Raw genomic sequence first — 23755 nt, 5'->3', positions numbered from 1 at the left:
ATCAATACTGATTTTAGCCTTTTACCCTAAATATTATAACTGAATCATTAAGTAGAAAAAAGTAATCCCTTCCTCAGCTGTCACTAAAATAACTATCTTGGTAGCTGATTCTTCCCAGAGTAATGACCTGTTTCTAATCCTTTTCTCTTGTTCCTCTTTCTCTTTCTCTCTCAGTCTCTCTCTCCCTGTCTTTCTCCTTCCTTCCCTTGCATTAAGAACCACATAAATTGTTTTAAATGTTGATTTACAAATCTGTATTTTAGTGTAGAAAGATCTGTCTGATGATGATTGAATGTTCTTTTAAGTATTTTAAAAATACCACTAGTTATGGCATATTTATCAGCTTTCCTAGGACTCAGATGGTAAAGAATCTGCCTACAACTCTGCAGGAGACCCAGTTTCAATCCCTGAGTGTCTGGAAGATCCGCTGGAGAAGGGAATGGGTACTCACGCCTGTATTCTTGCCTCGAAAATTCCCATGGATAGACGAACCTGGCAGGTTACAGTCCATGGCATCACAAAGAGTCAGACATACTGAATGCATTCCCTTTGCTTCTTTGAGCATTTATACTCAATAAGGCTATGAAATTCAAGTTACCCATGCTATATTGCACACTTAAAATAAATTCTTTTATTCTAGCACATACAGTTTCTTTTTCAAGCATCTTTTCAAACATTGGTTTATGGGGAAAAAGTAATCATATAGGGAATTCTTGGTCATGTTAATATTTACCATTTAGCTATTTTGTCTGACACTATTATAAATGATTTACAGACACAATATTGTTTTATTTTCCCAAGCACGTCATGATGTCTGCTTGTATTAATATCCTCATTTTACAGAAACTGGAGCCCAAGCGCCTTCAGCCTATAAACTTCAGAACAAGGATTTATACCCTGAGCTGTCTGGATTAAAATGCGTACTCTTTCCCACTGAATGATGTCAAAAGGTTAGGAGCCATGGCTCTACCTGGGGCCCAGGTGCTTGGGAACCCTTTATGGGCTGTTCTGCCCAGCACTTTGGAATGCAAACTCCCTTGAGCAAGCCCTTGTTGGCATAGTTTCACCAGTAGCCTGTCTTAGGTAGTTAGCAAATATTAAAATAGTCCTAATAATAAAATAGTGCTTGGTCAACCGTGTAGCCCCCTTACTGAGGGGAGGAGGAGAATAGCTCACTTTCCCTGGAGGGCCTGAGAAAGATCAGTTTACAGGCGTCAGCATGGGGTGTAACCCTTCTTCCTTCTCTCCATCTTGACGCTGGCACGTGCTTCTTGTGACCATCATCTCCCATTAGCCCACGGTCTGGGCAGAAACCATGAACAGGGCTCTTTTTCTCCCCCACCCAAAACACACTCAGTCCTTTCACTGACCTGGCTTCTGATTGGAGGCTGGTTGCTGCAGATAATGACCTCCAAGACCCCTCTGTGGGTTGCAGCCTGTTTGTTAAGACACCTGCAGCGGGGAGCGAGGAAAAGGAAAAGAGCAGTATTTTCAACATCCCCAGGAACCAGAAGCACAGAAGACTGGGCCCAGGGCTGGCAGCTTCCCATGTGTCCTTTCCAGACAGTCTGCTCGCTAGGATGAGGGATCTTCTTCAGTATGTTGCCTGCTTCTTTGCGTTTTTCTCCGCTGGGTTCTTGGTCGTGGCCACCTGGACAGACTGTTGGATGGTGAATGCAGATGACTCCCTGGAGGTAAGAAGTCAATAGATTCTTTTACTGACCCAAGTCCGTCCAACTCTTCTCTAAGCCCCCTGTCACATTACATTCTAGGACTAGTGATTGTAGTACTAGCCAAAGTGGACAGACTTATTCCTTACTTGGTACTTACTAAGTCTTTACATTATTAACTTATTTAATACACACAGCTCATCTATGGGGTAGGTATTGTTATCCCATTTTACAGATGAGGTAACTGGATAATCTCCCTTTTTTAATAAAGATAAACTCATACAAGCATAATTATATAAGCTTTCCAGAAACACCTCTTCCACTGCTGTGTATACCCAATTGAATAACATTCCAGTAACATCCTTCCTCACAAATAGAAATTTGCTAATCTTGAATATAGCATTAAGGGTAATGTGATAGACTTTCTTAAGAAATGAACACCTAAAAGTTGATCAAGTGATTAAACTCAAGTCATATAAAACCTACCCAATTACTGTGTAATGAAAAAATGTCTTTTTAAGGAGTTCCCAAATAGGATAAAAAATTCCGCATGAAACCAAATCTTTCCAGTGTGTCCCAAAGTGCAGGGACAGATATGGATTCAGGAAACCCTCTTTTACAAATGAGTTGCTCTTGGGAATCTAATGTTTGTCCAAGAGATGAGTGAGCGGTTCATATCTGAAATTTTTATTATTGTCACTAGAGAAGTTCTGAATGAAGTAATTTTGAAATTTAGAATTTTTTTCAGTGGCTGTAAGAATCTGAAAGAGGTAAAAATCAATTCTTCAGAATCAGCAACTATTCATTAGCAAGGCCTCAAAAAAGTGTAGGTAAGAAAAAGAAGCTGTATCAGGAACTCAAATAAAGAATACATAGCAACCCACTATGTTCTCCTGTGTACATCCTGAAGAGAACAGTTTACTCTAACAAATGCTGTGACTTTATGAAGTTTAAGAAAGATACCCGAGGGCAAGTTTTTATATTTTCTACTAATTTTATTTGTTAAACTCTCATGTTGGAGTTTCAGATGGAAAGTAATAATCTCTCTGTTTTTCTGTGTATTGTTATGTTTCTGTTTTATTTATTTTTTCTTTCTTTTAAATTTCCTCTGACTCCTACATGGCACTTCAAAGCCAATAGAGTTTTAAGTATTTCTTTAGCTAGCACTTGAAAATTATATTTCTGAAAATTGTAATAGAATTGAAATATTATAAAGGATGTCTGTTATATGTTAGTCCAGGGTGCATTATCTGACCATGCCCATAACTGGTGACTGAAATAAAAAACTCTCCTTTCAACAGTACTCAGAAAGTACAGATAGAAACATTCTGCTACCATTAGCTTGCTAGAATATGGACTGTCAGTACTAGGTGATGAATACAAAAAAATGCTGGACTTGAGCACACTTAAAATTACTTTTTTAAAAATATGCAAAATCACATCTAAAAACATTCTTAAAATATTTTCTAAATCAACTTGAAAATCTTTCCCGTTAAGCTGATGGAACTGCTAATTTCACTTGATAAGAAATAAAAATTTTAAAAGGGTCAGACCTTGCTGAGATAGATAGACACTTAAAGTGTCTCCTTGATTTCATCTCAGTACATACAAACAATTTGCCATCTGTTCTGTGCAAGAACACTTCTAGTGAAAATGAATGCAATGAGCAGTCCAGTTTACTCACCTCCAGTAAATCCTTGCAAACTTTGGACTATAGTTAGTAGTTCCTAGCTTTTTTCATATATCTTGCACCTGAAATGTATCATAATAAACACTCCCCAAGAAGATTTCCCATTATAAGAACCTTTAAAATTTCTCTCCAACAGTCTCTTTATTTGTCAATATTTTGTGGATCTCTCATAATAATTGCTCCTTCATTTGGCAACATGTAAAATCATAATATTTTCCATAAATGTCAAGATACAATACTCACTGACACAATTATACTGTTCTCCCTCTTTGCTTCCTTCTCATGGATATATATATACATATATAATTGGTCCATATTAACAACTCACTTTAAACAACTATTGGAAAAAAAGAAGTTGACACAATAAAAGTGCTTTTAAAAAAAAGGCATAGCCATAGAAAATTTGAACAAAAAGGGATATAATGAATTTTTAACTTTGTTAATCTTTTATTGTGATGAAGACATCAAAGTGGGAAAATGGATTCTACAGTTCAGGATAACATAACAAACATGAAATGTATGCATGTAAAAGGTGCTCTGCTAATCCTACTGGGGAGGCAGAGATAAAACAAGAGCAGGTCCTGCCTTTCATGAGTATACACTTAGGAACAAAGATACCATGAAACTATAATAAAGGGCAGAGGCCAACTCATATTGAGAAAGAAATGAAGTACCAAGGGAACAAAGAAGATAGGCGATCATTTCCTGTCAGGGACATTGAAGCAAGCCTTAGGGAGTAAAAGCCATTGAACAAAGCCTCAAAAAGATGCAAAGGATTTCAAAAAGTAGAAACGGCAGCAGAGGTCTTCTGAGAGAGGACAAATAGCAAAAATACAGAACAAATGTGAGTAACAGGGAGCAGGAGGCAGATAAAGCTCAAATACCCCTTTGCCTTACTAGAGAATGCTCAAAATACAACAAAATACTATTTCGTCTTATTTACACCTGCCCTGAAGAGAGAAGTTCTTTGAGTTAAGAAAAAGAATAGATGCATGTGTATGTATAACTGAATCACTGTGCTATTTTCCTGAAACCGGCTTAACACTGTTAATCAATGGTACTCCAATATAAAAAATAAATAAATAAAAACATTAGGAAAAAAGCACATGGGATTGTGTCGCGCACAGCCCCAAGTCAGGCAGCAGGGGTCCTGAGCCATAATGCTGCTCCTCCTTCATTCTTGGGCCACATGTGTCCTGGAAACACTGCAGTGTGACAAGAACTTGGGTTTTGAGATTATTGTAGCCTGTGTTTGCATCTTAACTGTCTTCTACTGAGCAAGTCGCAGCTCGTGTCTTTGGCCCAGTTTCCTCGATTATGAACATGAAGTCGAATTCAGTTATTTTAAGGTCCTTTTCAGTCTTATATTCTTCAACATCAGAACTCCCTGGCTATGACTCTGTCTAGAGACATGACTACGTCTTCCAGAGAGATGGCCAGCCAACACAGGAGGACCAATGGCATCTACAGCCTCCCCAGAAATTTCCACTAGGAAATCTAGCGTTAATAGTCTTCCTTTTTCTGTAGCTTCTTATGTTCTTTCTTCTTGTTTCCCACTCTCCTTCCATCTTTTTTTTCCTTTCTATTCTTCCTCCCTCCCTCCTTTCTTTCTCTTTCTTCCTCCTCTCATTTCATTCTCCCCTTCTCTTTTTTCCTCTCTTTTAAAAAGTCTCTTATGCTCTACTTCCCTTTTCTTCTTTTTTTCCCTCCCCTACTCTTCTGCTTTGTCTCTTTATCCCCTCTATTTGTGCTTCCCGTTTTTCTTTTCTATCATCTATCATTCCACAAATGCTCTTTGATACCTATTGTCTACCTATTGTATACTGTAGTGGGTACACATTATGAAAGAGGATGAGTCTTGGATCTTCCTTACATTTCTCCCAGCGTATTGGGAGAGACAGAAAGGTGAGCTGATAGACACAGTATGCTATGGCCAGTGAACGCTGTGATTACAGGTACCTCTGAGTGGCCAGCTCACTCAATCATGAATAATCAGTGAAGACTACCCAGAAGTATCTAATCCAGACTAGAGGAACAGGTGAAAGGGCCAGAAAAAGAAGAGAATATTGCAAGCACAGGATATGATATAGGCAGGGATCTAGGTATGAGAATGCTGTATGTTAATGGCTTTGGACATATTTCAGCATGGAAAGACTTTCCCGTGTAAGGAAAGAATATAGGTACTGGATCATCAAGGGATTTGTGTTCATGTAAAATATAATTCTTATATGAGGCTTTTCTTTATCTCAGTTGGTAAAGAATCCACCTGCAATGCAGGAAACCCAGGTTTGATTTCTGGGTTGGGAAGATCCCCTGGAGAAGGAAATGGCAACCCTTTCCAGTATTCTTGCTTGGGAAATCCCATGGACAGAGGAGGTTGGCAGGCTACAGTCCACGGGGTTGCAAGAGTCAGACACAACTGATCTAAACCACTACCATAGATTTTATATCATAGACAAAAGTGGTTCACTCTAAGCAAACATATATATGTGTTTTAGAAAAATCCATCATTCTGGCTAATGTAAGGATTAGAAAAGGTAAAATGAATTACAGGGAGACCAATTAGGAAGCTTTTGCCATAGAACAGGAGGACAACATTGATCATCTAAACTAGTGTGGCACCAAGCATTAAAAGTTGTGAAGATACGGGAAGCTAAAGAACTTGAACTGGTGGGATTGATAATTGATTGTAAGGCTGATGCACAAGGAGAAGTAAAATTTGAAATCCACTTTCCTGTTTTAGGGCAACGGAAGGAAGGATGGAATCATTCACCTTGAGCTTAAATGGAGGAAGATTAATCTTTATGCAAAAGTTATTAAGCCAAAATGTTCCTACACCATGCCATTTCTTTTTCACTTAGATTGTTGCACAGCACCTTGTGAGGGCCAGAGAAGTCATGCTTTGTAGGGTGGATGTTTACAGGTTGAACCTGATGTTAGAAGGACCTGAGGTGAAATCTCAACCTGCCAGGCAACAACTGTGTGAATTTAGACAAATGTTTTTGTAAAACCACATTTCCTCTCCTATAAAGGAAGAATAATGATATGCACATCATAAGTGTCTTGTGAGGGTTAAATGAGCCTATGTATCTAAAGTATTTACCACAGTACCAGGCAAATATGAATCAGTCAATGAATGTTAGATATATTATCATCTATCTGCAGTTTATTGCTTTGTTTTTGTTCTGGAGGAGGAGATGACATTTTGTAGAATGTTCACTGAAGGGAAAAATATGAGATTTAAGTTCTGTTCCTATTTTCTCTATTGATTCTGTTGGACAAATTCTGTTTATTTCTCTGAGCTGTTGGTTTTTCCATTTTAGTTTCTATGATTGTTCCCTTTTTGTCAAACTAGGAGAATAAGGCAGAGAATAAAGACAAAATAGCATAAGTATTCTACTAAATGCATTTTAAAAGAAAATAAATTGTGAATTAATAACATTATTAATATGTTATTATGTGTAATTCTTCGTTATTCATCAGTTCAGTTCAGTTCAGTCACTCAGTCGTGTCCGACTCTTTGTGACCCCATGAATCACAGCACACCAGGCCTCCCTGTCCATCACCAGCTCCCGGAGTTCACTCAGACTCCTGTCCATCGAGTCAGTGATGCCATCCAGCCATCTCATCCTCTGTCGTCCCTTCTCCTCCTGCCCCCAGTCCCTCCCAGCATCAGAGTCTTTTTCAATGAGTCAACTGTTCTCATGAGGTGGCCAAAGTACGGGAGTTTCAGCTTTAGTATCATTCCCTCCAAAGAAATCCCAGAGCTGATCTCCTTCAGAATGGACTGGTTGGATCTCCTTGCAGTCCAAGGGACTCTCAAGAGTCTTCTCCAACACCACAGTTCAAACGCATCAATTCTTTGGCGCTCAGCCTTCTTCACAGTCCAGCTCTCACATCCATACATGACCACTGGAAAAACCATAGCCTTGACTAGACGGATCTTAGTTGGCAAAGTAATGTCTCTGGTTTTGAATATGCTATGTAGGTTGGTCATAACTTTTCTTCCAAGGAGTAAGCGTTCTTTAATTTCATGGCTGCAGTCACCATCTGCAGTGATTTTGGAGACCAAAAAAAATAAAGTCTGACACTGTTTCCACTGTTTCTCCATCTATTTCCCATGGAGTGATGGGACAAGATACCATGATATTCGTTTTCTGAATGTTGAGCTTTAAGCCAGCTTTTTCACTCTCCTCTTTCACTTTCATCAAGAGGCTTTTGAGTTCCTCTTCAGATTCTGCCATAAGGGTGGTGTCATCTGCATATCTGAGGTTATTGATATTTCTCCCGGCAATCTTGATTCCAGCTTGTGTTTCTTCCAGTCCAGCATTTCTCATGATGTACTCTGCCTATAAGTTAAATAAGCAGGGTGACAATATACAGCCTTGACATACTCCTTTTCCTATTTGAAACCAGTCTGTTGTTCCATGTCCAGTTCTAACCGTTATCCATAGTGAAATTGAAAAGTAGCTTCTCTACAAAGTTACTGGTCTCTCAATTATCAAAAATAAAAAATGTTTTCACAAGTTTTTTTTAATTTTTCAGTTCAACTTTTCTTAGTTATTTACTGAGAATATCTGCTATATACCAAGCAATGCTATGATTAAAATTTTATGACCTCAAAGGAAAGGTAATCCATGTTTGGATTTATTTTATCTTCATAACCAGATTTCCCCTGGGATTTCCATTTGCATTAATGATGCTACAATTCTTTAAGACATAAGACAATTTTCAGAAATAAGACAGGCATTAATGATGCTACAATTCTTTCAGATATAAAGTAAATATTTAAATTACTATAACTAGCATATACTCTCATTATTTCTATACTAGTTGTACTTTCTAACTGATGTCCAATTCCTTCAGCAGACATTCGAGGCTACAAATACTCTTTAATTCGCCTCATTGTCTCCTACAGTTCTTAGCACCTCCTTCTAAATAATGCGAACTTAGGAGGTATTTGTTGATATAAACCGAATGGGTACCTATTATGATACTTGACACACTCACTAAAAGAATGAATAAATAAATGAAATAAAATATGAAGTACTATTTGGAAATCTCACATTGAACAAGAAGTATCTCTGTAGAAAGATCATTATTTTTTCTTAGGCAAGACTTTTCATCTTGTTGCAATTTAAATTTTTCCAATATGTGGATCTGGTTCCTCTTTTTAATCAGATAACAATAAAGATCCAGTCCCCTGAGATGTATAATAAAATTAGTGAAGAGAGTATTCTCATCTAGAAAATATAGCCTTTCTTCCTGGTGCTTCAAAGGCGGAAAGAAATGAAAAAAAGGAGAGATATAAAAGGAAATTAATATTTTATAATAATTCACTCAACATAAATTGTGATCTCTGTCACTGGATAGTAAATATTGCAAAATTAAGATACCATACTTTCATAAGGAAAACATTCTAAAATGATTAAATATATGGCTTAAATTAAACAATAAATATTACAATGAAAATACTTATATAGTCCATATATGTAAATTAGATGATATTATCATGAAGACCACAGACATTATATTTTACCAACTAAGTTTGCATTGTCCCATTCTTGCCATTTATACCTTTAGCCAGTGCCTCACAGCTAAGTAAGCAGAGGAGTTAACCAAACGCATTTTAGCAAATAAATTCATGGTATGTAAATGGAGTAGAAAGGAAAGATGACATTTATTGTTTATTTTAATCTTGCTTCCTCATCCTTATAAATACCTGTCTTGTGTTCTTTTAGGCCCTAGAATAGTAAGAAAAAGAAAATAAAATATAAAAATTAAAAGTTCAGAACTCTAGTATGAAAAAATTCAAAAGCCATGTTTGTTCAAAGTGAAAATGTTTCATGTTTTAGAAAATGTTGTTTACTATAGTATTATTAAAACTTTTGCATTTTAATAAATATATTTAAGTAAGTACTGGAAACCAGTAAGTTGCATCTTCAAAATTGAAATACACTAGCATGAGGTTGGCAAAGTGGTGTGAAACTATAAATTTCTATTTTACCTTGGTTTTTAAAAGAATATATCTTCATGACTTATCCCAGTTTTCTTTTGGCTAGTGCATTATTCTTCCTATATTTTATATTTACACATAAATCCCAATTCATAGGCATTTATAACATAATGCATAGTGAAAAAGAAAAATCTTGTTTGATAGTGGTCAGCCAAGGATAAATATTTACTAACTTGCTGTGTATAATTACTACATATGAAAAATGTAAATTAAAGTATTTTAAGTTTGTCTCTTCTCAAAAGATGTATAAAATATATAGAGGCAAGACACACACACACAAATGTAGTAAAAAGACAACGCAGGCAAAATTGTGTGTTGCTGCTTGTAACACAGAGTGATGAGAAAAGAGAAACTGGCAAAGACTAGGATAGAGATGCCTTAATGGGAAACTGCTAAAGAGTTTAGAATAAGAAATCCCAGGATTAAGGAATTAATTTTTGCCATTATATACTCAACTTCCCCGGTGGCTCAGATGGTAAAGCGTCTGTCTACAGTGGAGGAGACCTGGTTCGATCCCTGGGTTGGGAAGATCCCCTGGAGAAGGAAATGTCAATCCACTCCAGTACTATTGCCTGGAAAATCCCATGGACAGAGGAGCCTGGTAGGCTACAGTCCATGGGGTCGCAAAGAGTCAGACATGACTGAACAACTTCACTTTGAGTTTCATACTCAAATGGAAGAGATTATCAATCTAGTTTCCTTAAGTCTTGTCTATGTGGTATCCTGTTCATCCTTACCACCATGGTAAATAATTTCCAGAGTGAATTGAGGAGATAGGGTCCAGGCTGACATCCAATCAGTATAAACTCCTAATCTCAGTAATAGTTCTTAGACTCCTGGATTTGACTTTTCTACTCTATCCAGTCAAGCTGAAAGGACATATTAAGCATCAACTGTACATCTAATGTTTCAGTAACCATTTTGCATGGCAAATTTGAAATGAGAGTTAATGTGTATGGATTAAAAATAAATTGACAAATATTTTCTCCCAGTAAACATCTACTGAGCATCTATTATACACTGAGGAGCAGGGGTTATAAGCTCCTTGAAGCAAGCTGCCATACCTGTCTTGGTCATTGCTGTATCCTCAGCATTAGTTGGTTGACTGACATGGGGCAGACATTGAATGAATGAACATAGTCTGAAAGACAGACTTGGGAGACTGATGCACATAAATGCATATGAAAAGGTAATGCAACAGTATAAATGCTATAGAAATATGCAGAGGTTGCTGTGGGATCCAAGAAGACATTAACTCCAGCTGGAGAGACTGGCAGAATCTCATGGAAGAAGGCATACTTTTGAGGCAAGGTTTCAATGATAGGCAGAAATTTGAAGAACCACTCAGTTCTTGCTAATTGTTGCTACATGGAACTAGGAATTCCTGGTGGCCAGATTGGCCAGAAATCTGTACTCTTATAAAATCTTTATGTTTTACTGTTGGCAAAAAAATACATTTTAAGAAATTTATGCCAGCTTCATATATGTGTCTTGTACTTTTACTGTCACAACTTGGGTAAACTGACTTCTCCTCACTTCAGGATCAACAGATATTCATTGAAATGATATAAAAATTCATCAAGTATCAAGACTGCCCTAGTGGTCCCGTGGATAAGGCTCTGCGCTCCTCACACAGAGGCCATGGGTTCGATCCTTGACCAAGGACCTAGACCCCTCATGCCGTGACAAAGATCAAAGATGTGCCACAGCCAAATAAATAAATAATAAAAATAAAAGCCCTTTAAAAATAAAATTAAAAAGTGAAAAACAAACCAGGGAAAACATTATTTACAGAAAAGTAAATGCTTTCTTTTTGCAATCGCCCTCTATGTTGTTTATCAGTTTAACTTTATGGAGGCTTTCAATGGCTAAGTCAAAGATCTTTCTTGGCAAATGTCACATTACGCTTGAAAATATGTGGGTTATTTTCAAGTATCTCTGATATTGATTTATATCATAATTCCACAGTAATAAGAGAACAGGCTCTGTTATGATTTCAGTGCCTTTAGACCATGAAATTTTTGCTCCGTGTTTTACATCCTCAGATATGTTCCAGTGTCTCCTAGCTTGCAGTCTATGGGAACTTGAATAGAGTTTGTATTCTACTGTTGTGTAGAAATTGTATAAATCTTAATTGTGTTGAATTGGTTTACAGTGCTTTTCAGATCTACTCTATCCTTCTACTTCTCTGTAGATTCATTCTGTTAATTTTTGAATTTGATATTGAAACTCCAACTAAAAATCTTAATTTATCTACTTAAAAGATAATGGTAGCATATAGTGACACAAACATGTAACCTTGTTCTGTATTTTCCAAGTCTTCTGTAAATGTGTTATCATACTTTTATAATTAAAAAAATAAAAATTGATATAAATAAAAATTACTGCTTTTATTTTATATGTTATCTATTAATATATGGATCACATGTTAAGAGGACAAAGCTTAAATCTGGAATTGTCCATTTTGGACAACACTGTGAGATAAAATTATAGTTAATGTTGTTTTTGCCCTTTCAGTTCTGTTCATTTCAGTTGCTCAGTCATGTCTGACCCTTTGCGACCCCATGAATTGCAGCACACCAGGCCTCCCTGTCCATCACCAACTCCCAGAGTTCACTCAAACTCACGTCCATCGAGTCCGTGATGCCATCCAGCCATCTCATCCTCTGTTGTCCCCTTCTCCTCCTGCCCCCAATCCCTCCCAGCATCAGAGTTTTTTCCAATGAGTCAACTCTTCTCATGAGGTGGCCAAAGTACTGGAGTTTCAGCTTCAGCATCATTCCTTCCAAAGAACACCCAGGACTGATCTCCTTTAGAATGGACTGGTTGGATTTCCTTGCAGTCCAAGGGACTCTCAAGAGTCTTCTCCAACACCACAGTTTTGCCCTTTAAGAAATATTAACCATAATATTTTATGCATCAGTCTGCTTTACAAGAACCTTTTCTTAAAACTTTAAGAATTATAGAGTTGCTTGCCTACCTCAGAGGGTAAAGAATCTACCTGCAGTGCAGGAGACCCAGGGTCAATCCCTGGGTTGGTAAGAGCCCCTGGAGAATGGAACAGCAACCCACTCCAATATTCTTGCCTGGAGAATTTTATGGACAGAGGAACCTTGCAGGTTACAGTCCATGGGGTTGCAAAGAGTCAGATACAACTGAGTGACTAACACTTTCACTTATCTTTGTGCCTTTTAGAGAGTTCTTAATAAGGCATTATACAACAGAAGGATAAGTGAAGACTAAATTTTAGGCAAGGAGGGCTTTCCTAAATGTGATAAATAACCTACAGTCTTTTAACCTTGTTTTTTTGCACACAAAGGCACCTTTAAGAGTGTCTCCAGTAAGTGCTATATTAACACAGAAGTTTAGTTAATTACAGCCACTATTCTCACGTACCTTGACTGAGTGTGAATACCAAACAATCTAATATTGTGCCCTAAAGCATTAATACCTAATGAAATTGGATTCCTTGTTTCCCCTAATGAGCTCATTGCTTTTCTAAATACGGTTATTGCAGGTAAATGATCAATAGCCTTGAAAAATGACAGCACTACTGGATTATTTTAGCAAGAAAAAAATACTTTTTAGCTTAAAATAAGTATCCTCAAATATATATTTCATCTCATTTTCTAAATACCTCACATAGAATGACTAAATTAGATTTCATTAGTTCATTTTAGTAGCTGAGTTAGCAGGAAATTGGAGATTATTAGTCAATCTCTGATTATTAGAATAGTGACTTCAGGTCCACATAACCTACTTCAGGTTGTAATGAACCAGATCCAGTGTGTTTCTGTTCATTCAGACTCCAATGAGTAAAAGGCTATGAGAAGGCTTTTTTCTGTTGTATTATGATAATTTAGTACAAACCATCTCTACTATATCCATTTCCCCAGGCTGCCATAGCACATTACCACATTTTGTTGACTTAACACAAGGGAAATTTACTCTTTTGCAGTTCTGGAGGCCAGAAGTTTGAAGTCAAAGTGTTCGGAGGGCTGCACTGCCTCTGAAGGCTCTTAGAAGAGAATGAATGCATTCCTCGCCTCTTCCAGCTTCTGATGACCTAGGCATTCAGTGACATGAGGCTGAGTCACTCTGAAGTTCGCCTCAGTGGTCACATGACCTCCTTCTCTTCTTTCTGTCTCTCCTCTGCGTTTCTCTTCTTCTTTTTTTCAGAATTTAAAATTTTTATTTTGTATTGGAATATAGCCAATTAACAATATTTGGTAGTTTGAGGTGAAGAGGGAAGGTACTCAGCCATACATATACATGCATCCTTTTTCCCCCAAACCTTCCTTCCATCCAGGCTGGCACATAACTGAGTAGAGTTCTATATGCTATACAATAGGTCCTTGTTGGTTACTCATTTTGAATATAGCCTCGTGTACATGTGTGTGTCTCTTATAAGGACATGTCACTAGATTTAGGGCCACCCTGGTAATTGAAGATGCTTTTATCTCAAAACTCTTAATTTAACTACATATGCAAAGTTCCTTTTTCCAAATAAGGTCCCATTCACAGGTTTTGGGGTTTAGAACATGGTCACATTTGGGGCCAGGTGTTGCCATTCAACCAATTACATCTACTTTTCTCAACTTTCCTATGGTTCATTAGTAATGCTGAACTTAGTCACTACTCAGGTTATTATGATGTTTAAGTACTTTACAAATTTTATCATTTATTGAGCAAATCGCTTGTACTATGTATGTTTTGTAATTTTTAATTCTTATAGTTACTTTAGCATTAAAGTGAAAGTGAAGTCACTCAGTCATGTCCAACTCTTTGCAACCTCATGGACTGTAGCCTACCAGGCTCCTCCCTCCATGGGATTCTCCAGGCAAAAGTACTGGAGTGGGTTGCCATTTCCTTCTCCAGGGGATCTTCCTGACCCAGGGATCGAACCCAGGTCTCCAGCATTCCAGGCAGATGCTTTAAACTCTGAGCCACCAAGACAAGGAGTTTGAGGTTCAAAAAGGTAAAATCTTGCTCAAAGAAACAACACAAGTAATGGGTGTCAATTTAAAGTCTGTTTTGTCAGTTATAGTTTACATTTTATGTGTATATAACTTTGGGCTTCCTTGGTGGCTCAAATAGTAAAAAGTCCGCCTGCAACAGTGAAGACCCAGGTTTGATCCCTGGATCAGGGATATGTCCTGGAGAAGGGAATGGCAACCCACTTCAGTATTCTTGCCTGGAGAATTCCATGGACAGAGGAGCCTGGTGGGCTACAGTCCATGGAGTTGCAGAGTCAGACAACTTAGCAACTAACACTTTCATTTTTCATATAACTTTGTATGTTCAAATCCTCCTTCAGAAACATATATTAGATTTCATAAGATGAATTTTCTGTATTAAATTATTAGTCTCTGTGGTGTCTCAGATCAGATGTGTGTACTAAGTCATTTCAGTAAAGAGTTTGCCTGCAGTGTGGGAGATCCGGGTTTGATCCCTGTGTCAGGAAGGTCCCCTGGAGAAGGAAACGGCAACCCACGGCAGTATTCTTGCCTGAAGAATCCCATAGATGGAGGAGCCTAGCAGGTTATAGTCCATTGGGTCACAAAAGTCAGACACGACTGAGGGACTTCACTTTCAGCCAGTAGTAAAGTCTTATTTGCTGCACAAACAACTTCAAAGCAGAACATGGGGCAGGGAGTTTCATAGCACAGTTATCCTCTGATATAATTTTATTTTGCCAAGAAAAATGTTCTATATTCCTTTCTTCTCCACATCAGTTATAATCTCCCTGCCTTTCATTTCTCTTGCCACTCTGCTCTGTTATTTATTCTTTCCTAAAGGAAAATTTTAAGCTTTCATTTTCCAAGATAGTTTTTGGTTAAATCTTACTAAACTATTCCCAGATTGCCAAAATAATGTGAATCTGTAATTGAATCAGAATAAGCAATCATATTAGCTCTGTTCCATATGCAACAGTTCTGTCAAGAATACTTGAAAACATTTCCTGTTAGCATGTTTATAATTCTAGGAAATCTATTATTTTGACTTACAGCTTGTAAAGTATGAGAAGTTTCAGGACACTGCTACCTTTTAGCTTTAAAGTGGATATTTCGAATCATCTGTACAACATTTCTAAGTAGTAGTGGTTTACAGCTGTCAGGTTTATGAAATTAATGTTCAGTTTGTTTACATCCACATCATAGCTTAAGCATTTGTAGTCTGTCAGTGGAGCAAGGGCGAAGTCATGTGGTCTTTATATTTCATTTATTGTTGTCTTCATGTATAACTTTCTTTGACCATTATTTTAAATCTATGAATTTCATGTATAATAACATGTTTCTTCATGGGATTCATCTTCATGATGAAGAAAAACTAATGTACATTCCTAATAGATTCAAGATGTCAACAGTGATCATCTATTGTTATACTGATTTTTTTTTTTTTTTGGTTAGTAAATGTCAGCATAGTGAAATGAAGTGCTGCCACATTAGATCAACTTGATGGAACCAACCATAGGCATCTGAATGTGTTTAATTCTGATTTTATCCATCTTCAGCATGACTTACTCCCCCTCCACTCCCAAATCAGGAAATAAGTTTACTTTCTGTTGAGAAAAGTCTTTATTGTTAGTGCTTAAGAGAAAATAGAATGTATGGTGTTTGTTGTCAATGAAATGCGTACAGTGCTTGTAAGCACTGTGCTTTGCTATTAGTCTCATAACAGCCAAGTTCTTCCTTTGATCAAGGTAAACTGAAGTGTGTCTGCCCGGCTGTTTCACATATTGTCTTCTCCAACATCTAGGTGAGCACAAAATGTCGAGGCCTCTGGTGGGAGTGTGTCACAAACGCTTTTGATGGAATTCGCACCTGTGATGAGTATGATTCTATACTTGCTGAGCACTCCTGTACGTATGCCTTACACATCCCTCCTTGTCAGGGCAGGGAGACCAAAGGGAATTGAACTCAGGTTTCCATGATGTGTTTTTGTCTTCTACTATACTATAGTAAGGTTCTGTTCAGTTCTAAATGTTTCGATTAAAATTTTAGTTTATTATTTCTGAAATGTGAATTGAAGCATTGTTAGCATATTTAATCTTTTCCCATCTATTTATAAATTCTTTTAGGGTAAAATTGTTACCTTATTCAGCTCTGCTATCTCACAAACAGTCTGTTATAGTGCCTTATACACTGTAGGCTCTTAGTAAACAATTAAAAAATGAAATTAATTCTTTAAGGGCAGTGATTTTTATGATTAGAGTTGATAGGTTAGATGAAAAGATTTCAGAGAAGTCTTTTAGCAATAACTTACCGTCAGATAGAAAATTTACAATATTTCAGTGAATGATTTGCTAAGAAATACAGAAGGTCGAGGCAGAGGGACAGATACAGAGACAGAAGGATAGGGAGACAAAGAGATAGGCAAAGAGACACAGACTGTGGGATCAGGGAATGAAAAAAATTCAGATATGTGACACATTATTAGCAGATACAAAAAGCCAGTTCCTTCATCTTCTCTACGTTTAGCTTTAAATTATAATTAGGTGTTAACAAGGCCCTTGTTTCTATGAATAGAGACTTCACAGATTGAAAAGCCTAATTACTGATTTCTCTCCACTCTTCTCCATACTATTTATTTATTTACTTAGAACATCAAATTGTGCTAAAGTACTGGTGTAGTCACTAAATTAAATTTGTTTTAGTCTCTCTCAAATAAAATTATGGGTGGTGGTACAACATGGCAACTTCTTTTCTTAAGATAAATGAAAAGTAAACCCTTAGAATGTGACTTTTCCCCAGGACAGCTATTTCAGTCCAGGAAAAAGCACTTAAAAGGAGTTGCACTCTAAAAACAGCATTCTCTGCCGTTTAGGATTTGAGTGACTGGAATATTTTTTAACATAATTCATAAGGCTTTTATTTCACTTTTTTGGTAAAAAAAAAAACAAAACCTTTTATGTTTTCTCTTTTTCCTTGCACTAACCTAGAAAGAAGCATGATTTAGTCTAGGAATGGACATTTGTGTTCGTGTGAACTCTAGGTTATTCTAGAAATTCAGGGCTACGTTTAGAGCTGAGAAGAACATAGAAAGATACAATATTTCCAACTTTTAAAATATTGTTATGTATATTTATGCAAGAAGAAAATAAAATCATTCATAAGCCTACTACACAGAGAAAGCCACTGTTTGTACTTTAAAATGGTCCTGTATCTTTTGCCTATACTATTTCACATTTTCCTCTTGATATATTTTTATCTATTACTTTTTAAAAATATCCTAAAAAATCTCTTAATATTCTTAAAAAATTCTACCATATGCTTAAAGACAAAAGAAATAAAAATCTGTTCTAAGAAACTAATGAGCTGTATCCTCTAAGTTAATGATGTTACCTATAAGAGAGTAGGATTTTATTTTTAGTCTTTGATATCTTTTATACAATCACAATTAGATCAGCTTTCTCATTGCTCTGGCCTACTTAGGGTATTTAGACTCAGAGGCATTTTTTAGGACTCTGTTGATACTGTTAGTCTGAGTCCATCTCACCCCTTCAATATTCTGGTAGCCCAATCCCAGACAATCTTCAAAAGGAGATTCCTGACTGGCCAGCATTAGCAACCTACTTGCAGAGCTGCCTTCTTGAAACTGGATTAGCTATATGGTTATTGGATGACACCACAGGAGTGAGTCCTTAAGTTCCATGGAGCGTCTGAAACACACTTTGTATAGGAGTTTAGGTCAGACAGGGGAAGACCAGGGCCCACAATGATTTCAGGGCACTCTACCCAGATGACAATCCTGGCCCTGTTGACCTAAGTTTCAAAGGAGACTTACAAAACTTCAAGGGAAATACTCCAGAGTGTGGGACCACTTGATTTGGAGTGCTGAACAGGAGGCTTATTTGTATATACCATTTGTGGATCAAGGAGATCTGTCGAAATATAAAAACTATCAACCTAACAAGTTACATATTTTTCTCTTTCTTCAATTTTGAAAAAAAAATGAAACTCAGATTTGGCCTAAATTTGAGTCAAATTTTTAAAAATATCGTCACTTTTTGATATCTTAAATATTCACCTTTTAAGGTATAGATTGATTTTATGCATTGATTTCCTCTCTTAGAAGGATTACGAAAATATTTTATGTTTGAAATGAGGAAGATTGGCCACATTTTTATAGGCAGTCTATAACTAAGTAGGCCCTAAAGTGGTCTCATCATTGGGGAAAAAATTATTTCAATAAAATGAAACCCCAAATCACTATGAAAGTAAAATAATTACTATAACATCAAAGCAATAAATTTTATTACTCCTCTCCACTAGCCAGCTAAAGTACCAATAGTTCTGACTTCAGATAATTAATCCTCCATTAGTGGTAACATTATCCTAGTTTTAATTTAGTATCACTGGGACTCACAATTGAGGAAACTTTCACAGTTGATGTTCCCATTACAGATGACTGCTACTATTCCACTTCTATTTACCTGATCTTCTCTTTCCTAGATTTTCTGCCAAATATTCTCATTGGTGATGGCTTTAAAATATGTGCAGTTGACAACACAAGGTGGATAGATTAATGCAGAGTGTTGGCCAAGAGGGGTCACAACATAAAGGAATTAAAAGAAAATATGATTCTGGCTTCCAGAAATAGTCTACTTAATAACAGAAGTTCCTTCTTCTAAAGATCTGCTGATGGCTTCCACCTGAATTGGCATGAGACATCTGGAAATATTTTATTCTTCTCCTCTATATTAAAATTTAACCAATTATTTACACTTTTTCAATAAAAATTAAAACAAATATAGTGATTAATTATTTACTGAATATTTATTGGATATCTTTGGAAGAAGAAATACTCTACTTTCAATATAGCTTTCAGCTAATACTTGTGAACAAGACTCATTCCAAAACAGGAGGCAAAAAGAGAAATAGTTATTTAGTCTCTGCCATATGCCAGGCATTTTGCTAAGAGGCCAACAGGATCATAATAAGCAGTGCTTAAACAAATAATGTTTGTTTAAACAATTAATGTCAGTAGTCTCATACTACTTTTGAATTTTATGAAAAAATTAAATAAGGGTATTTATTTTCAAGTTCATGCACATTTAAAGTGTGATTGTATTCACTGGGCATGTGTTGATGTATGCAGTTGTCTTTTTTTCTTTGGTGCACCTCTATGTGTTAACATGTCTCCTTCCTCTGATTATGCTGAAACCACATGCTCTAATCTTCTAGTGAAGCTGGTGGTAACTCGAGCGCTGATGATTACTGCAGATATTCTAGCTGGATTTGGATTTATTACCCTGCTTCTTGGACTTGACTGCGTGAAATTCCTCCCTGACGAGCTATACATCAAAGTCCGCATCAGCTTTGTTGCTGGAACCACATTACTAATAGCAGGTACTGATCTGGACTAGTGATGGGGAAAAAGATACTCAACTAAGGTTTTGGGGTGAAGAAGGGTGTTGTTCTGAAGGAGTTCATTTTAGGATCATATGTGACTTGCTTTTCTAGAATGAAGGAATAAGGAGCACATCCACCAACCCTGCTTTCCTTAGTTTTGTAATTAGATATTAATCTTTGGCTAATATCCCCAATCAAGGTTTTTGATGTCCTCAAACAATTTTTAACCACTTAAAAAGTATATAAAGCTTTAAGTTTTTAAAAACTATTTTGGTGACTATTCTTGAAGTTAAATCCTAAAGTAAGCCCCAAGCTGCCACCACCTTGCCTGTACACATCCTCACCAATTCTTTGCAATGACCTAAGTTGTATCAGATGACACCACCCTTATGGCAGAAAGTGAAGAGGAACTAAAAAGCCTCTTGATGAAAGTGAAAGAGGAGAGTGAAAAAGTTGGCTTGAAGCTCAACATTCAGAAAACGAAGATCATGGCATCTGGTCCCATCACTTCATGGGAAACAGTGGAAACAGTGTCAGACTTTATTTTTTTGGGCTCCAAAATCACTGCAGATGGTGACTGCAGCCATGAAATTAAAAGACACTTACTCCTTGGAAGAAAAGTTATGACCAACCTAGATAACATATTGAAAAGCAGAGACATTACTTTGCCAACAAAGGTCTGTCTAGTCAAGGCTATGGTTTTTCCAGTCATCATGTATGGATGTGAGAGTTGGACTGTGAAGAAAGCTGAGAGCCGAAGAATTGATGCTTTCTAACTGTGGTGTTGGAGAAGACTCTTGAGAGTCCCTTGGACTGCAAGGAGATCCAACCAGTCCATTCTGAAGGAGATCAGCCCTGGGATTTCTTTGGAGGGAATGATGCTGAAGCTGAAACTCCAGTACTTTGGCCACCTCATGCGAAGAGTTGACTCACTGGAAAAGACTCCGATGCTGGGAGGGATTGGGGGCAGGAGGAAAAGGGGATGACAGAGGCTGAGATGGCAGGATGGCATCAGGGACTCGATGGACGTGAGTCTGAGTGAACTCCGGGAGTTGGTGATGGACAGGGAGGCCTGGAATGCTGCGATTCATGAGGTCGCAAAGAGTCAGACATGACTGAGTGACTGAACTGAACTGAAGTTGTATCAAGTTCTATATTAGACTTTTCTCATGTGCCAACTCATATGATCATATCTGTAACAATAAACAAGTATGATCTGATCTTTACTTAAGCAGAGAATAAGTGGATTTATGAAGACATAAATCAAGCAAGACTAAAAAACAATAAATCAAGATGCACTTTATATGGGGTTTATTAGTGAAACAGCAAAATTGATATTTCCCTGAGGTCAGCCATTAATTTCAAATTAGTCATCCTAAATAAAACCCAGTGTCTTTCTTGGATCATAATGCAAATTGGGAGTAAGTGCACTATGAAAAACCAAAATGTAGGAAGATTGAAAACCATCTTCTTTTTTGATAGCAGCAAACAGTCACCAAAGCAAATTTAAGTGGGAACCTGACTGGGACATGAAGGGTAAATTGATGAGAATTTTAAAACTAGAAATACTTGGAGATATATATATATATGTGTAATGTGGGACTTTATGCCAGTTAACTTAATCTGTCTCCTTTTTTTGGCCTGCAAATTAGGGTAGAGCCCCAGCAATAGTATCCATTCTTAATTGTTGCTGTAAAGATCCCAAAGTGGGCAGAGTAAGCTCATAGCAGAAAGTCTCACCCATCACATGGTCAAAAATGGGACCTCCCTGATATTTTCACACAAGGCCCTAAGGATCCTTAGCTTGCACTAAAAAGTCACAATAATTTATTAGTTTCTTTTTTCTTTTCAAAATATCCATTCCCATATCCAGCTTAGTGAAAACATAAACCTTTTGTATGTAACAATGTACTTTTTTTTAGCAAATTTAAACATCATTTAATGCTATGCAATTTTGTTCTAGAATTCTTTTTTAAGACATCACTAGATAATCTACTCTATTTTTCATAAAATATCAAAACTAAATTTAAAGAAAAATAAGTCAATGAAGAAAATTCCTGCGGGAATGGCTAAAGAGATGACTGAATTAAATCACCCAAGATGACCAAAGCCTTGGAATTACTATTTGAAATTAGTATGACATATATATATATATATATAAAATCTGTTTTAAGTTTCAAAAAAAAAGAATTTTCATGCTAAATCTATATGTTTCAGTATTACAGAAAAGATATAGTAATTTATGTCCTGTATTCTAAAGGTTAGTATGTGTTCACAATCAGGTCCTTCTTAAACTTGTTGCATTAAATAATTGTGAAAAGAGTGCAATGAAATTGTGACTTAAATGGAAATCATAGACTTACTAGGAAAAAAGGTGAGAGTTTCTTGGGGGCTTACAGATTTCAGAAACACTATTTTCATATAGTCTTTTGTTCTACGACTGCCATGATATTTTCTTCCATCTGAGCCCTGACATGCAATTTATACCTGTAATTTATACATGTGAAAGGACTCTATTGCATCATTTCAAACCAGTCAATTTTCAGAAAGACAAATCTGTGAGGATTAAATTTTATTTGAAATAAACAAAATATTTAGTCTATTCTTACATGGTGGGTGTGGTAGATAAATTTTCAATTTCTACTTCAGTTATTTGTTTTTATCCCCAAATCACTAAAATTACAGGTGCTGGTTATGTAGTTGACGTAACTTCAATCATGGGTCTGGGTGGTGGGTCAGGGGAGTCATAGACTACTCTTAAATACAACATGATAGAATACTCTTAAGTACAATACAATAGAATAACTTAATCTTCTTGGATTTATATTTGGAAAAGACATGAATTATTTTTAGCAATTTCCATTTCTTTCAGGTGCTCCAGGAATAATTGGCTCTGTTTGGTATGCTGTTGATGTTTATGTAGAACGTTCTTCTCTGGTTTTCCACAATATATTTCTTGGCATCCAATATAAATTTGGTTGGTCCTGTTGGCTTGGAATGGCTGGTTCTTTGGGTTGTTTTTTGGCTGGTGCTATCCTCACATGCTGCTTATACCTCTTCAAAGGTAAGGACAAAATAAAATAGCACACTTCCTTGCCTCCAGTGTTATTGTTCCCAACCTAATGGAAACACATCTCACCAGCCCAAAGTAATATTGATAGCTTGATACTTATCTATTACCATTAGAGATTTCCATTGTTCAAGGACAACTGACTTGTAATACTAGAACCTTACTATCCAGTTAGTGATATATTTGTTGAAAAAGGTGGGGGGGAAAGCAGATACAATTGTGTTCAATACCCAAATAGACAATAATTATTTCAATGTGTCATTATCTTATATATCTCATTTCACACAACTGACTAAATTTATATTTAAACAGAGAAGTAGATGCAGAGTCAAATCAAATGCACCCTTGTTGTTAAAGAATGTAATGTGTTACTAAAAAAAAAAACTAGGAAATTTCTCTTTTCATAAAAAAAAAAAAGGAAATTACTTGGCTGAATTTTAAATCTAAAAGCAACTTTTAGATTGAAACTCAGACTTTCTTCTAGGGTTCTTAGATGATTCCTTCTTAAAATATTTATATTCTTGCCTCTTTGAGAGAAGAATATATAATTACATTTTCCCAAAATTTACTGAGCCATAATTATTTTTATATCACTATGTTTATCTCTCCCAAACAGATGTTGGACCTGAGAGGAGCTATCCTTATTCCGCAAGGAAAGCCTATTCAACCACAGCTGTTTCCATGCCCCGGTCACATGCGACCCCTCGAACACAGACTGCCAAAATGTATGCTGTTGACACTAGGGTGTGAATTGACATGTATCAGTCTGTATATATATTGTTTAACTAATCAAGTGAGTTCAAATTAACCAAATAGCAGGCCTATCCAGGATCAGACATCTAGGCCTCAAGTCCAACTAAATTAATTGCTCAGCTTACTCAAAAAATTAGAGTCTCCTATTGCTTCTCCTCAATTATTACTTTCTTCCGCATTCTTTTACCATCTCTCTTTCTC

At 36.5% G+C, this 23755-nt stretch overlaps 1 protein-coding gene across 1 annotated transcript; it reads left to right on the top strand.

Moving 5' to 3' along the window:
* The first annotated feature begins 1580 nt into the window (after positions 1 to 1580).
* Positions 1581 to 23551, top strand: CLDN16 (claudin 16). Its single transcript, XM_068987944.1, has 5 exons — positions 1581 to 1694; positions 16136 to 16238; positions 19564 to 19728; positions 22604 to 22795; positions 23418 to 23551. Exons 1-5 carry the CDS (start codon positions 1581 to 1583, stop codon positions 23549 to 23551), a joined length of 708 nt encoding a protein of 235 aa, XP_068844045.1.
* The last annotated feature ends 204 nt before the right edge of the window (positions 23552 to 23755 follow it).

Source organism: Capricornis sumatraensis, chromosome 1 (assembly GCF_032405125.1).
Source record: "Capricornis sumatraensis isolate serow.1 chromosome 1, serow.2, whole genome shotgun sequence".
Lineage (NCBI taxonomy): Eukaryota > Metazoa > Chordata > Mammalia > Artiodactyla > Bovidae > Capricornis > Capricornis sumatraensis.
Note: the sequence above shows the minus strand (reverse complement) of the source record. Positions and strands in the feature narration are given on the sequence as shown.

What these genes read in the sequence shown, in the direction of transcription:
- CLDN16 (XM_068987944.1), top strand. Translation starts at nt 1,581, where the DNA reads ATGAGGGATCTTCTTCAGTATGTTGCCTGCTTCTTTGCGTTTTTCTCC. An exon ending in ATGCAGATGACTCCCTGGAG is followed by an intron (nt 1,695 to 16,135) that starts GTAAGAAGTCAA and finishes TCCAACATCTAG; the next exon opens with GTGAGCACAAAATGTCGAGG. An exon ending in AACCACATTACTAATAGCAG is followed by an intron (nt 19,729 to 22,603) that starts GTACTGATCTGG and finishes CATTTCTTTCAG; the next exon opens with GTGCTCCAGGAATAATTGGC.